The sequence below is a fragment of the Convolutriloba macropyga genome, chromosome 12 (genome assembly GCF_964194025.1).
Source record: "Convolutriloba macropyga chromosome 12, txConMacr16.3, whole genome shotgun sequence".
NCBI classification, from domain to species: Eukaryota; Metazoa; Xenacoelomorpha; order Acoela; family Convolutidae; genus Convolutriloba; species Convolutriloba macropyga.
The window spans coordinates 29,959,666-29,973,664 of NC_134479.1; the positions used below are offsets into that span (position 1 = coordinate 29,959,666).

The 13,999-nt window shown below is 36.7% G+C and overlaps 1 protein-coding gene across 5 annotated transcripts in view; it reads left to right on the forward strand.

The window, feature by feature from the left end:
* Positions 1-3,215: 3,215 nt before the first annotated feature.
* LOC142350844 (cilia- and flagella-associated protein 70-like) overlaps positions 3,216-13,999 on the forward strand; it is a 111,855-nt gene continuing 101,071 nt past the window's right edge. For all 5 annotated transcript variants that reach the window (XM_075402813.1, XM_075402817.1, XM_075402814.1 and 2 more), the window contains exons 1-6: positions 3,216-3,314; positions 3,421-3,607; positions 5,035-5,133; positions 5,307-5,392; positions 5,710-5,898; positions 6,390-6,590. In XM_075402813.1, coding sequence (XP_075258928.1) covers positions 3,243-3,314; positions 3,421-3,607; positions 5,035-5,133; positions 5,307-5,392; positions 5,710-5,898; positions 6,390-6,590 — 834 coding nt within the window. In that variant the 5' untranslated portion in view covers positions 3,216-3,242. The remainder of the gene's footprint in view (positions 3,315-3,420; positions 3,608-5,034; positions 5,134-5,306; positions 5,393-5,709; positions 5,899-6,389; positions 6,591-13,999) is intronic.

Consider the following 13,999-nt stretch of genomic DNA (forward strand, 5'->3'; position numbering starts at 1 on the left):
AGAAGCGTACAACAATTTCGGGCTGGACGAGGCAGAGAAAGTCATGAATGAGGAAAACTGATACCTAAACTTTGGATATGAAAAGTACAAACTTTTTGTATTTTAAAAAGCGTATGTATCGAGAGATGTAAAATTGTTTGATTTTATATGAGTGAGTGGCACACTCTATTCTTATTGAGAGGGGGGCAGTGTGAGTGTCACACGTATGTAAAAAAGGGGTGTACTAAAAACCTTGGGTTTCAAGGTCAAAGATTTAGTTTAAATTTTAATTTATTACTTGATTAATGACTGACACAATCTTGATAGGTATCGACAGATTGAAATAGACAAAGCTCGGGCTTCGAGCAATACTAACAATTGTGACATATCAGTATTTACTTGGTTAATTTACCACGGTGATAGAACCGATATTGGATACTGGCAAAACTGAGGATAAAACTCACTCATTGAACAATAAACCTACCTTCAGAGTTGATCACTCAATTAGATCTTCATTTATTTGAAACAATTCTCTTCTGCTTTTATCTACTTATTAATTAAACTTCAATCCTTGTATTTTAAACAAGTACCACGCTCAACTACAAAAGATAATACATATTGCGCACGGGCGGCTGCTATATCTGGGCGGAACTCGATGAGCGAACGCACATTAACGAGCCTCAATGTAGTTTCAAAATGGCTGATACTGCAACCCCAAAAATTGCTAAATCTGTATGCAAAAAGTTTTCTCTATACAAAACTTTTTGAATCTCAAAACACAATGCTGAAGAGCGATTTTTATGCAAATATGGAAGGTTATCACAGCAAAATGATTAAGTCACTTCATTTATCAATAAACATGAATTAAAATTAATCGTCGGATAAATAGAGTACGTGAGGTTAACATTTTATCGTCACAATAAACCAGTGGCTCTGAAACCTTTGAAATTGTTGTAAAATAGCATGCTTGAAAAACCTGAATGCAACGATCTTGTCATAATAGTCGATTAACTTTCGTAAGAAACTCAAAAAAATGCAAAAAGCGGAATTAAATTTATTAAAAAACGATGACAGAACTCCAAATAATATCTTGAGATGTTATTAAATTGTAGTATGATATCTTATTTAAAAATATTCAATATTATTAAACCAAAATTTTAAGAGAAATTTGATTTCATCTGAGAAATGACAACAAAATTATGAGTTAAAAACCACATTCTTCAAGTCAAATTACCCGTACGTGAGAACTGGTATCAGTAAAGATTTGCAAATTCCCAGTATCTTAGCCGTTTTGATCTCATAGGAAGTTTTTCTCTTGAGAATGTAAAAATCTAATCGCTTTCTTCAGTCTAGTTCCAAAAAGGTTTTCTAGTTCATGACAGCACTCAGGTTAACTCATAGATCTTTGATAATTTTGCTTTGCTGGAGCGGCTCATCCTAACTAGAAAAAAGCGGCTTTGTGAGTCTCGGGAATTTCATTGGCGGTAATTTTGGCAGTGATTCCATTTAATTGTCTTTTACCCAGCAGTTGAGGAAATCAAGATCAATCTTAATTTGTTCACTCATTTTTAGCCGTTAAAATATTCAATTTCTTTTGGCAAATTAAAAAAGATGGCCACACTTTAATAAGAAATCAGTTAAATCAACCAGAAAATACAAAATAAGAAATGCCCGAGTTGGACCTTTGCTCTAAATCATTCGTTACCTTGAACTCTGAAGGATTAATATTGTCGACTCGCACATACCGGCTTCTGTTTTCGAGATAATCAAACACTGCCTCCTGATGTCAACCTCCCAATTCAAGCAGAAGTGAGTTGAGTTACATGCGAAATCTGTTCAACGTGGTCACGCCTCCATAACTGCAAACTTAAAATTTTTTTTGAAAAATTTTCAACCTAATGGTCTCATTGATGATATTTCACGTGGTTGTTGCTGCTGTTCTGGTTTCGCGACTTCGGTTGTAGGGTTTGAAGTCCCTGTAATCAAGTTCTAAATTATTGTCCTTATTTCTACAGAGATAACAATCACAACAGTTGCCATGTGCAGACGTTGTTTTCAGAAAAATTTCAGATCATCGGTTGTCTAAGTTTTCAAACAAATTATTTCCATACTTCGGCCACTAAAGGGAACAATGTGCATAAAGATTTGAAGAAATTTCAGCGCCTATAATTCAAGTAAAATGATTGACAAAAGTAAACCCACAATTCGGAATTTTAGATGTTAAAGTGCCTCTTTTTGAAGTCAGTTTCAGTCAACATACTACTTGTGGTTTCTTACTTTTATATTAACCGACGCAACATCATAAGAAATTTAGTTGATATGAATACAGAAAATGACTCGTCTACTTACCGGAAAAATCTACATGGAATTTGGCCGGTTTTCTGCAAGCAGCAGAGTGAAATAAATTGTTCAACGTGGTCATGCCTCCATAAGTTTAACCAAAAATCTGCATTGTAAAATCCACAACCTAATAATGATCACATTGAAGAGATTTCTCGTTGTTGTTGCTGTTGTTCTGGTTTCACGACTCGGATTCGTAGTTCATAGGATTCGCAGGGTTTGTAGTCCCAGTCATCAAGTTCTAAATTATTGTCCTTATTCCTTATTATTGTCCAGAGATGGCATTCACAGAACAGTTGCCATGTGCAGACGTTTTCAGAAAAAAAATTTCGTCGACGAAACGCCACATTATTGCTATTATTCTAGTTTTCAGTCCTTCGTTCTAAAATTCAAAGTAGTTGTCCGCTCTACTCGCAAGTCGACAATTTTTGAAGACAAAATCTCCAGCTTTTTCGGTACATTTTTATCGATTATAAAGGTGTCACTTCTCCTGACTTCTCTTGAACTCAACGTGGAACTCAACTCACTGCTGCTTACAGATAACTGGCCACTTTCTTTTTTCATTTTTTTTTCATACGCTTTTTGGTTAGTTGTGTATCTGCTTGTATATGTACATAAAGCCAAATTCAAGCGTCCCTTATTGGATGCTTAAGACCAAACGGGTTCAAGTTTGTATGAAGGTAAATCAATAAAAACGAAAACCTGTACTGTGTTTTGGTTACTCCATCTTCGCAGTTGGAGTAAATTCCGCTTCAAATGACCTGTGACCAGTTAAACTTCAATAAAAACTATTTGTGTTTCTACATAAATCATTTACACTTATTGTATATATAGCGACAGCTATCCCTATACAATAATATAGTGTTCTTTCTCATATCAATACCCAGTTAAAAAACTGTCATTCTGGTTTTGTTTTAGTTATTATGACAGATTTAACTGCTCCTGGCAAAGAGCTTGAAACACTGACCGTCTATGTCAATGGTGGTCATAATCTGGTATGTTATACAACGGGTTCTAAACTTACCCTGCCAACTTAGCTGGAGGGGAAATGAATGAAAACTAAAATAATAATTTTTCTTAGTAATGAAAAAAATCTTTCAGCGAGGATCGAGAGGCGAAACATTGACCGCTGCCGTGAAAGTGGAGTTCAACGGTCTCGTCCTGGGTGAATCAGCAAGGGTCGAATGCGTTGAAAATGAACCTGTCGATTTTGATTTCTCAGCGCCATACTCGTGTAACTTTGAAGATCCTACAATGCTAGATGAGCTTGCCCATAAACCAATTATCGGTGCGTAGATACAAGGCTAGATGATGTTCTTGGAAAATAAGAGGACGCAAACCTAGCCTTAGAAAATAAACAAGAGCTCGCCTAGTACTGTGCGTTGAACAGAAAGCCGAAAAGTAACGATCAGCCGAAAAGCTTTAAAAATCTGAAAAATGAGCTGTTTTCGAGTGAAAACCATGTTTTTTTTTCAACAATTTAATCACTTTATGTTTAATGATAATTTTTAAAAAATAAATTATTCAGTGACTTTTAAAACTTCTTAAATGCTCTCAAGCGAAATTTGTAGAATTTATATTAGTCCATTTGTTCTTCATTTGAATGCGATTTTTCGCTTGACCATTTTTTCGTCTGACTCAATTGAATTTTGCATCAAAAATGGGATAAACAGGTAGCACCCAGAGGGCATTAAGTTCTCTTAGAGCTTTTTTCAGTTCACTAGTCTCCAAGTTTGCGATTCACAGAAACTGCTTAGGAGATGTATACTCATGGTGTGAAGGGCGGTACTTAAGAGTTTGACCCCTCACACACACCAATCCCCACTTCCACCCTCTCCCACGTCAGCCCCCCTCACTTCACCCCGCCCCTCAAGTCCCACCCCTGAACATCGTTCAGACCCCCACCCCACGTTGTCCCGCTTCAATCCCCAAGCCAGACGTATGAGAGCGATTCGCCTGACTTTTGTCGGTTGTGTTTATTAGACCAAACAAAAAAAAACAAAGATTAAATGATGAATTCTTCTTTTTATGTACAAGTATTCCAACGAAACGAAAACTGCATTTTTAGTTTAGACCGTTAATTTTTGAGCATTTAGATTTTTGCATCTTTGTTTTTGCATTTGGACTGCATCTCAAAATATAATTTCAATAAAAAATTGAAAAGATTTTACAATTTTTTTAGATATATTTTTTAATGGCACAAAAGAGAGGAGTGTTCAAAACTATGTATTGCACGACTATATTTTTTTTTGTTTTTAAAGATTATGACGAAAATATGCAAGCTTCCAAAGAACGTAGTGAAAATTTTTGGATAGACGAAAAGGGAATTCAATGTGATCAGAGACAAAAATACGATTTAAATACAAAATAATATTTAAAAATAAATATTTGAAATACAAAAAATGCGATCGGGAAGGCAATGCAGAATCGTTTCATTTGTGCATCTCCGAGTTTTGTTCAATCGCCAAATAAGTTTACCGTGATTGAAAGCTACACAACCAGAAATCGTTCACCGAAACTAACTGCCGTACATTGAAAATTCTTGTAGATATGGCAACTCATGTTAAGCTGGACTATTAGTGGACGAAGTTCAGATGACTGAAGTCAGCAGACTAAATAAATGCTGCATTTAAAATTATGGTTGTTTTGACAAAAAGTTCGAAATACTTTTTGCTATATTGCATGACATTAATAATAACACTAATTTTGTATTAGTGACGCTGATTGAAATCCTGCCGAAGGAAAAGAAGCAGAGGGAGGAAAAGACGAATGTTCTTGGACAAGCGAGTGTGGATGTTATGCCTCTACTAAGTGGTAAAACAATAACTTGTTTTCTCAATTCATCTTATTTCACCCCATTTCTGATAAATGCCAAATCTGAAATTGACTTATCTGTAGTATCAACCGAAAAGAATTTCAAAACGTATTTTCGGCCTTTTTTCGAAGAATTAGCTATGCTATTCTGGAACTGATTGTTGTATTTACAGATAATGTGACTTCTAATCGGCAGACTATTCAAGTACATGCGGTACCAGGTTCAGCTATTGACAATCTGAGTCCAGAAATACCCAAGGTAAGCTCTTGTTTGATAAAATTTATGATTTAAGCAGTTAAATAGTTTTGGCTTATTTTGCATGTTCAAAACGTTGAATGTTAATAATAATGCAGCAACTATCATTTCTTTGGAATGGTAATTATTATATTTACCAAAATTTTTGTGTTGCGCCAATAAGAATTTCCGTTATCGCGCAGCTTTATGTTCAGCATGTTAGCAGTTAAATTAGAATACATTCCAGGGCTTACACAACTGATTAAATATTTTTTGACGTGCTGCTGGTGTAAGTAAATTCAACTTCAAATCAGAGTAATCGGACAGTAAAATTTTCTTAGCTGGAGTTGGACATCACACTAAATGTGACTCAGCCCCTGGTAGCGGACATTGAAGCAAATGTGATGGCCATCACGGTCGAAAGTATGTACTCACCACCAGATTCGTGGAACCCGACGCATACCCAGTACAATTATTCAATTACAGCTCCCATTCCATTCGCTGGACTCGGCGCTTTGCCAGATGATGTGGTATGTACAGATGATGTGGTTGTTTGCCTGTTTAAGCTTACAGTAGGCTGTTCGCTATCGTGACTTGCTGTATTGAGACAACACATTCATTCATCATTTGTGCCAACGAACGATTCTAAAGCTAATAATAAGTTCTGAAAAACGGAGATGAGTCCTACTTAAATGGACCAGTAGAATGCTAGAAGTACTTGCATGTAAAAGAGCAGTAAAAGTTGATGCTACGCTGAATTAGTATTTGTTTCATTTTCTTTTTCCAGTTGTAACTAATATTTTCGCTGACTTAATTCAGTTAGTTTCTACCTAAAATCGACGAATTAATTGCCTTTATAAAATACGTTTTTCCTTGAAATTTTGATTCCACGATCCGCAAGCTATTTTTAATGAAGAGATTTACCAGAAAGCAAAATATACTAGAACGTATGTCGATGAAGTTTGTTTCGTGCATCATTTGTATTTGGTGAAAATTTTCTCAATTATTTTCCGTTGTTTAGAAGGACAATAATGTGAGTTTTCCCATTGGTGTGTTGAAAACTGCACATGACAAAGAACCCCTACCCGGGGCCAAAAAGTGGCTCAACCCAGGACCCACAACTCAGGGTAACGCCATTTACATTCCAGACAAATTGATTCCGGAAGCCGCTTCTAATGCTGAGGACTTTGAGCAAGAAGATGGAGAGTTGAAAGAGAAAACGGTAATTTAACAGGTCAACCATCAGTGATAAAAACAGTACCATTAGCACTACAGATTAATTGCTCTCATTTTTTGCATTTATATTAGTAATGTGGTGTTTTTTGTGCGTTTTTCAATTTCGATTGATCGATTTTTTGTCCTCAAAAACGGGATTTTGTCGTGAATTGCTCTTAAACGAAGTTTGCAGCAATAATATTACCCCTGCTAGTCTTTTTTAGCGTTTTTTCGTTTTACCAATTTTTCGTATGACCATTTGACTTTTCATCCTCTTTACCAAACGAGATGAACAGGTAGAGCCCAGAGGGCAGTAAGTTCTCTCACTTACGCCTTACTATTCTCTAAGTATACAATTCACCGAAACTTAGAATTGGATCACCTCTCAATTATGAAGGGCAGTCTTCGTCATGACTGAGTGGCAGAAACTTTAAGCTTCAGAATTTAACAAACTCTTGCCCAAGATATCTCAGGAGACAAGCTTTCTGAAGTGCTCCCTTGAAAAATGTATTAATGGTTGCGCTGAATACATATTGCTTGACGCAATGACTTGTGACACTACACTAATGTTGAAGTCCTGTTTCACGAGCAAATCTGGAGTGTAAATAATAACATTGTGTTTACATAATTTTAGGAATCACGGGATCGAAAACAATGATACGGATCGAAAGACTGAAAATCTTGAACAATTGTTCTGGTACATCGGTAACGTTGCCAGAAAGAACATGGGCGGAATTGTTTCAGGCATTGGAAATATTGACAAGTTATTGTACTAAATATCGCTTGGAGCAAAGGAAAGAACAAAGCTTAGAATTGGATCACCTCTCAATTATGAAGGGAGGTCTTCGTCATGCCTCAGTGGCTGAAACTTCAAGCTTCAGGATTTTACAAATTTTTGCCCAAGATTTCTCAGGAGACAAGCTTTCTGAAGTGCTCCATTGAAAAGTGTATTAATGGTTGCGCTGAATACATATTGCTTGACGCAATGACTTTTGACGCTACTCTAATGTTGAAGTCCTGTTTCACGAGCAAATCTGGAGTGTAAATAATAACATTGTGTTTACATAATTTTATGAATCACGGGATCGAAAACAATGATACGGATCAAAAAAATGAAAATCTTGAACAATTGTTCTGGTACATCGGTAACGTTGCCCGAAAGAACATAGGCGGAATTGTTTCAGGCATTGGAAATATTGACAAGTTATTGTACTATATATCGCTTGGAGCAAAGGAAGAAAAGAGCTTAGAATTGGACCACCTCTCAATTATGAAGGGAGGTCTTCGTCATGCCTCAGTGGCTGAAACTTTAAGCTTCAGGATTTTACAAATTGTTGCCCAAGATTTCTCAGGAGACAAGCTTTCTGAAGTGCTCCCTTGAAAAATGTATTAATTTGTTGCGCTGAATACATATTGCTTGACGCAATGACTTTTGACGCTACACTAATGTTGAAGTCCTGTTTCACGAGCAAATCTGGAGTGTAAATAATAACATTGTGTTTCGATAATTTTATGAATCACGGGATCGAAAACAATGATACGGATCGAAAGACTGAAAATCTTGAACAATTGTTCTGGTACATCGGTAACGTTGCCAGAAAGACTATAGGCGGAATTGTTTCAGGCATTGGAAATATTGACTAGTTATTGTACTAAATATCGCTTGGAGCAAAGGAAAGAAAAGAGCTTAGAATTGGATCACCTCTCAATTATGAAGGGAGGTCTTCGTCATGCCTCAGTGGCTGAAACTTTAAGCTTCAGGATTTAACAAATTTTTGCCCAAGATTTTTCAGGAGACAAGCTTTCTGAAGTGCTCCCTTGAAAATGTATTAATGGTTGCGCTGAATACATATTGCTTGACGCAATGACTTTTGACGCTACACTAATGTTGAAGTCCTGTTTCACGAGCAAATCTGGAGTGTAAATAATAACATTGTGTTTACGTAATTTTATGAATAACGGGATCGAAAACAATGATACGGATCGAAAGACTGAAAATCTTGAACAATTGTTCTGGTACATCGGTAACGTTGCCAGAAAGAACATGGGCGGAATTGTTTCAGGCATTGGAAATATTGACAAGTTATTGTACTAAATATCGCTTGGAGCAAAGGAAAGAAAAAAGCTTAGAATTGGATCACCTCTCAATTATGAAGGGAGGTCTTCGTCATGCCTCAGTGGCTGAAACTTCAAGCTTCAGGATTTTACAAATTTTTGCCCAAGATTTCTCAGGAGACAAGCTTTCTGAAGTGCTCCATTGAAAAGTGTATTAATGGTTGCGCTGAATACATATTGCTTGACGCAATGACTTTTGACACTTCACTAATGTTGAAGTCCTGTTTCACGAGCAAATCTGGAGTGTAAATAATAACATTGTGTTTACATAATTTTATGAATCACGGGATCGAAAACAATGATACGGATCGAAAGACTGAAAATCTTGATCAATTGCTCTGGTACATCGGTAACGTTGCCAGAAAGAACATAGGCGGAATTGTTTCAGGCATTGGAAGTATTGACAAGTCATTGTACTAATTATCGCTTGGAGCAAAGGAAAGAAAAGAGCTTAGAATTGGATCACCTCTCAATTATGAAGGGAGGTCTTCGTTATGCCTCAGTGGCTGAAACTTTAAGCTTCAGGATTTAGCAAATTTTTGCCCAAGACTCTCAGGAGACAAGCTTTCTGAAGTGCTCCCTTGAAAAATGTATTAATGGTTGCGCTGAATACATATTGCTTGACGCAATGACTTTTGACACTACACTAATGTTGAAGTCATGTTTCACGAGCAAATCTGGAGTGTAAATAATAACATTGTGTTTACATAATTTTATGAATAACGGGATCGAAAACAATGATACGGATCGAAAGACTGAAAATCTTGAACAATTGTTCTGGTACATCGGTAACGTTGCCAGAAAGAACATAGGCGGAATTGTTTCAAGCATTGGAAATATTGACAAGTTATTGTACTAAATATCGCTTGGAGCAAATGAAAGAAAAGAGCTTAGAATTGGATCATGTCTCAATTATGAAGGGAGGTCTTCGTCATGCCTCAGTGGCTGAAACTTTAAGCTTCAGTATTTTACAAATTTTTGCCCAAGTATTCTCAGGAGACAAGCTTTCTGAAGTGCTCCCTTGAAAAGTGTATTAATGGTTGCGCTGAATACATATTGCTTGACGCAATGACTTTTGACACTTCACTAATGTTGAAGTCCTGTTTCACGAGCAAATCTGGAGTGTAAATAATAACATTGTGTTTACATAATTTTATGAATCACGGGATCGAAAACAATGATACGGATCGAAAGACTGAAAATCTTGATCAATTGTTCTGGTACATCGGTAACGTTGCCAGAAAGAACATAGGCGGAATTGTTTCAGGCATTGGAAATATTGACAAGTTATTGTACTAAATATCGCTTGGAGCGAAGGAAGAAAAGAGCTTAGAATTGGATCACCTCTCAATTATGAAGGGAGGTCTTCGTCATGCCTCAGTGGCTGAAACTTTAAGCTTCAGGATTTTAGAAATTTTTGCCCAAGATTACTCAGAAGACAAGCTTTCTGAAGTGCTCCCTTGAAAAATGTATTAATGGTTGCGCTGAATACATATTGCTTGACGCAATCACTTTTGACGCTACACTAATATTGAAGTCCTGTTTCACTAGCAAATCTGGAGTGTAAATAATAACATTGTGTTTACATAATTTTATGAATCACGGGATCGAAAACAATGATACGGATCGAAAGACTGAAAATCTTGAACAATTGTTCCGGTACATCGGTAACGTTGCCCGAAAGAACATAGGCGGAATGGTTTCAGGCATTGGAAATATTGACAAGTTATTGTACTAAATATCGCTTGGAGCAAAGGAAGAAAAGAGCTTAGAATTGGACCACCTCTCAATTATGAAGGGAGGTCTTCGTCATGCCTCAGTGGCTGAAACTTTAAGCTTCAGGATTTTACAAATTTTTGCCCAAGATTTCTCAGGAGACAAGATTTCTGAAGTGCTCCCTTGAAAAATGTATTAATGGTTGCGCTGAATACATATTGCTTGACGCAATGACTTCTGACGCTACACTAATGTTGAAGTCCTGTTTGACGAGCAAATCTGGAGTGTAAATAATAACATTGTGTTTACATAATTTTATGAATCACGGGATCGAAAACAATGATACGGATTGAAAGACTGAAAATCTTGAACAATTGTTCTGGTACATCGGTAACGTTGCCAGAAAGAACATAGGCGGAATTGTTTCAGGCATTGGAAATATTGACAAGTTATTGTACTAAATATCGCTTGGAGCAGAGGAAAGAAAAGAGCTTAGAATTGGATCACCTCTCAATTATGAAGGGAAGTCTTCGTCATGCCTCAGTGGCTGAAACTTTAAGCTTCAGGATTTAACAAATTTTTGCCCAAGATTTCTCAGGAGACAAGCTTTCTGAAGTGCTCCCTTGAAAAATGTATTAATGGTTGCGCTGAATACATATTGCTTGACGCAATTACTTTTGACACTTCACTAATGTTGAAGTCCTGTTTCACGAGCAAATCTGGAGTGTAAATAATAACATTGTGTTTACATAATTTTATGAATCACGGGATCGAAAACAATGATACGGATCAAAAAAATGAAAATCTTGAACAATTGTTCTGGTACATCGGTAACGTTGCCCGAAAGAACATAGGCGGATTTGTTTCAGGCATTGGAAATATTGACAAGTTATTGTACTATATATCGCTTGGAGCAAAGGAAGAAAAGAGCTTAGAATTGGACCACCTCTCAATTATGAAGGGAGGTCTTCGTCATGCCTCAGTGGCTGAAACTTTAAGCTTCAGGATTTTACAAATTGTTGCCCAAGATTTCTCAGGAGACAAGCTTTCTGAAGTGCTCCCTTGAAAAATGTATTAATGGTTGCGCTGAATACATATTGCTTGACGCAATGACTTTTGACGCTACACTAATGTTGAAGTCCTGTTTCACGAGCAAATCTGGAGTGTAAATAATAACATTGTGTTTACATAATTTTATGAATCACGGGATCGAAAACAATGATACGGATCGAAAGACTGAAAATCTTGAACAATTGTTCTGGTACATCGGTAACGTTGCCAGAAAGACTATAGGCGGAATTGTTTCAGGCATTGGAAATATTGACTAGTTATTGTACTAAATATCGCTTGGAGCAAAGGAAAGAAAAGAGCTTAGAATTGGATCACCTCTCAATTATGAAGGGAGGTCTTCGTCATGCCTCAGTGGCTGAAACTTTAAGCTTCAGGATTTAACAAATTTTTGCCCAAGATTTTTCAGGAGACAAGCTTTCTGAAGTGCTCCCTTGAAAAATGTATTAATGGTTGCGCTGAATACATATTGCTTGACGCAATGACTTTTGACACCACTAATGTTGAAGTCCTGTTTCACGAGCAAATCTGGAGTGTAAATAATAACATTGTGTTTACATAATTTTATGAATCACGGGATCGAAAACAATGATACGGATCGAAAGACTGAAAATCTTGAACAATTGTTCTGGTACATCGGTAACGTTGCCAGAAAGACTATAGGCGGAATTGTTTCAGGCATTGGAAATATTGACTAGTTATTGTACTAAATATCGCTTGGAGCAAAGGAAAGAAAAGAGCTTAGAATTGGATCACCTCTCAATTATGAAGGGAGGTCTTCGTCATGCCTCAGTGGCTGAAACTTTAAGCTTCAGGATTTAACAAATTTTTGCCCAAGATTTTTCAGGAGACAAGCTTTCTGAAGTGCTCCCTTGAAAAATGTATTAATGGTTGCACTGAATACATATTCCTTGACGCAATGACTTTTGACACCACTAATGTTGAAGTCCTGTTTCACGAGCAAATCTGGAGTGTAAATAATAACATTGTGTTTACATAATTTTATGAATCACGGGATCGAAAACAATGATACGGATCGAAAGACTGAAAATCTTGATCAATTGTTCTGGTACATCGGTAACGTTGCCAGAAAGAACATAGGCGGAATTGTTTCAGCCATTGGAAAAATTGACAAGTTATTGTACTAAATATCGCTTGGAGCAAAGGAAGAAAAGAGCTTAGAATTGGATCACCTCTCAATTATGAAGGGAGGTCTTCGTCATGCCTCAGTGGCTGAAACTTCAAGCTTCAGGATTTTACAAATTTTTGCCCAAGATTTCTCAGGAGACAAGCTTTCTGAAGTGCTCCATTGAAAAGTGTATTAATGGTTGCGCTGAATACATATTGCTTGACGCAATGACTTTTGACGCTACACTAATGTTGAAGTCCTGTTTCACGAGCAAATCTGGAGTGTAAATAATAACATTGTGTTTACATAATTTTATGAATCACGGGATCGAAAACAATGATACGGATCGAAAGACTGAAAATCTTGAACAATTGTTCTGGTACATCGGTAACGTTGCCCGAAAGAACATACGCGGAATTGTTTCAGGCATTGGAAATATTGACAAGTTTTTGTACTAAATATCGCTTGGAGCAAAGGAAGAAAAGAGCTTAGAATTGGATCACCTCTCAATTACGAAGGGAGGTCTTCGTCATGCCTCAGTGGCTGAAACTTTAAGCTTCAGGATTTTACAAATTTTTGCCCAAGATTTCTCAGGAGACAAGCTTTCTGAAGTGCTTCCTTGAAAAATGTATTAATGGTTGCGCTGAATACATATTGCTTGACGCAATGACTTTTGACGCTACTCTAATGTTGAAGTCCTGTTTCACGAGCAAATCTGGAGTGTAAATAATAACATTGTGTTTTCATAATTTTATGAATCACGGGATCGAAAACAATGATACGGATCGAAAGACTGAAAATCTTGAACAATTGTTCTGGTACATCGGTAACGTTGCCAGAAAGAACATAGGCAGAATTGTTTCAGGCATTGGAAATATTGACAAGTTATTGTACTAAATATCGCTTGGAGCAAAGGAAAGAAAAGAGCTTAGAATTGGATCACCTCTCAATTATGAAGGGAGGTCTTCGTCATGCCTCAGTGGCTGAAACTTTAAGCTTCAGGATTTAACAAATTTTTGCCCAAGATTAGGAGACAAGATTTCTGAAGTGCTCCCTTGAAAAATGTATTAATGGTTGCGCTGAATACATATTGCTTGACGCAATGACTTTTGACACTACACTAATGTTGAAGTCCTGTTTCACGAGCAAATCTGGAGTGTAAATAATAACATTGTGTTTACATAATTTTGTGAATCACGGGATCGAAAACAATGATATGGATCGAAAGACTGAAAATCTTGATCATTTGTTCTGGTACATCGGCAACGTTGCCAGAATGAACATAGGCGGAATTGTTTCAGGCATTGGAAAATTGACAAGTTATTTTACTAAATATCGCTTGGAGCAAAGGAAGAAAAGAGCTTAGAATTGGATCACCTCTCAATTAT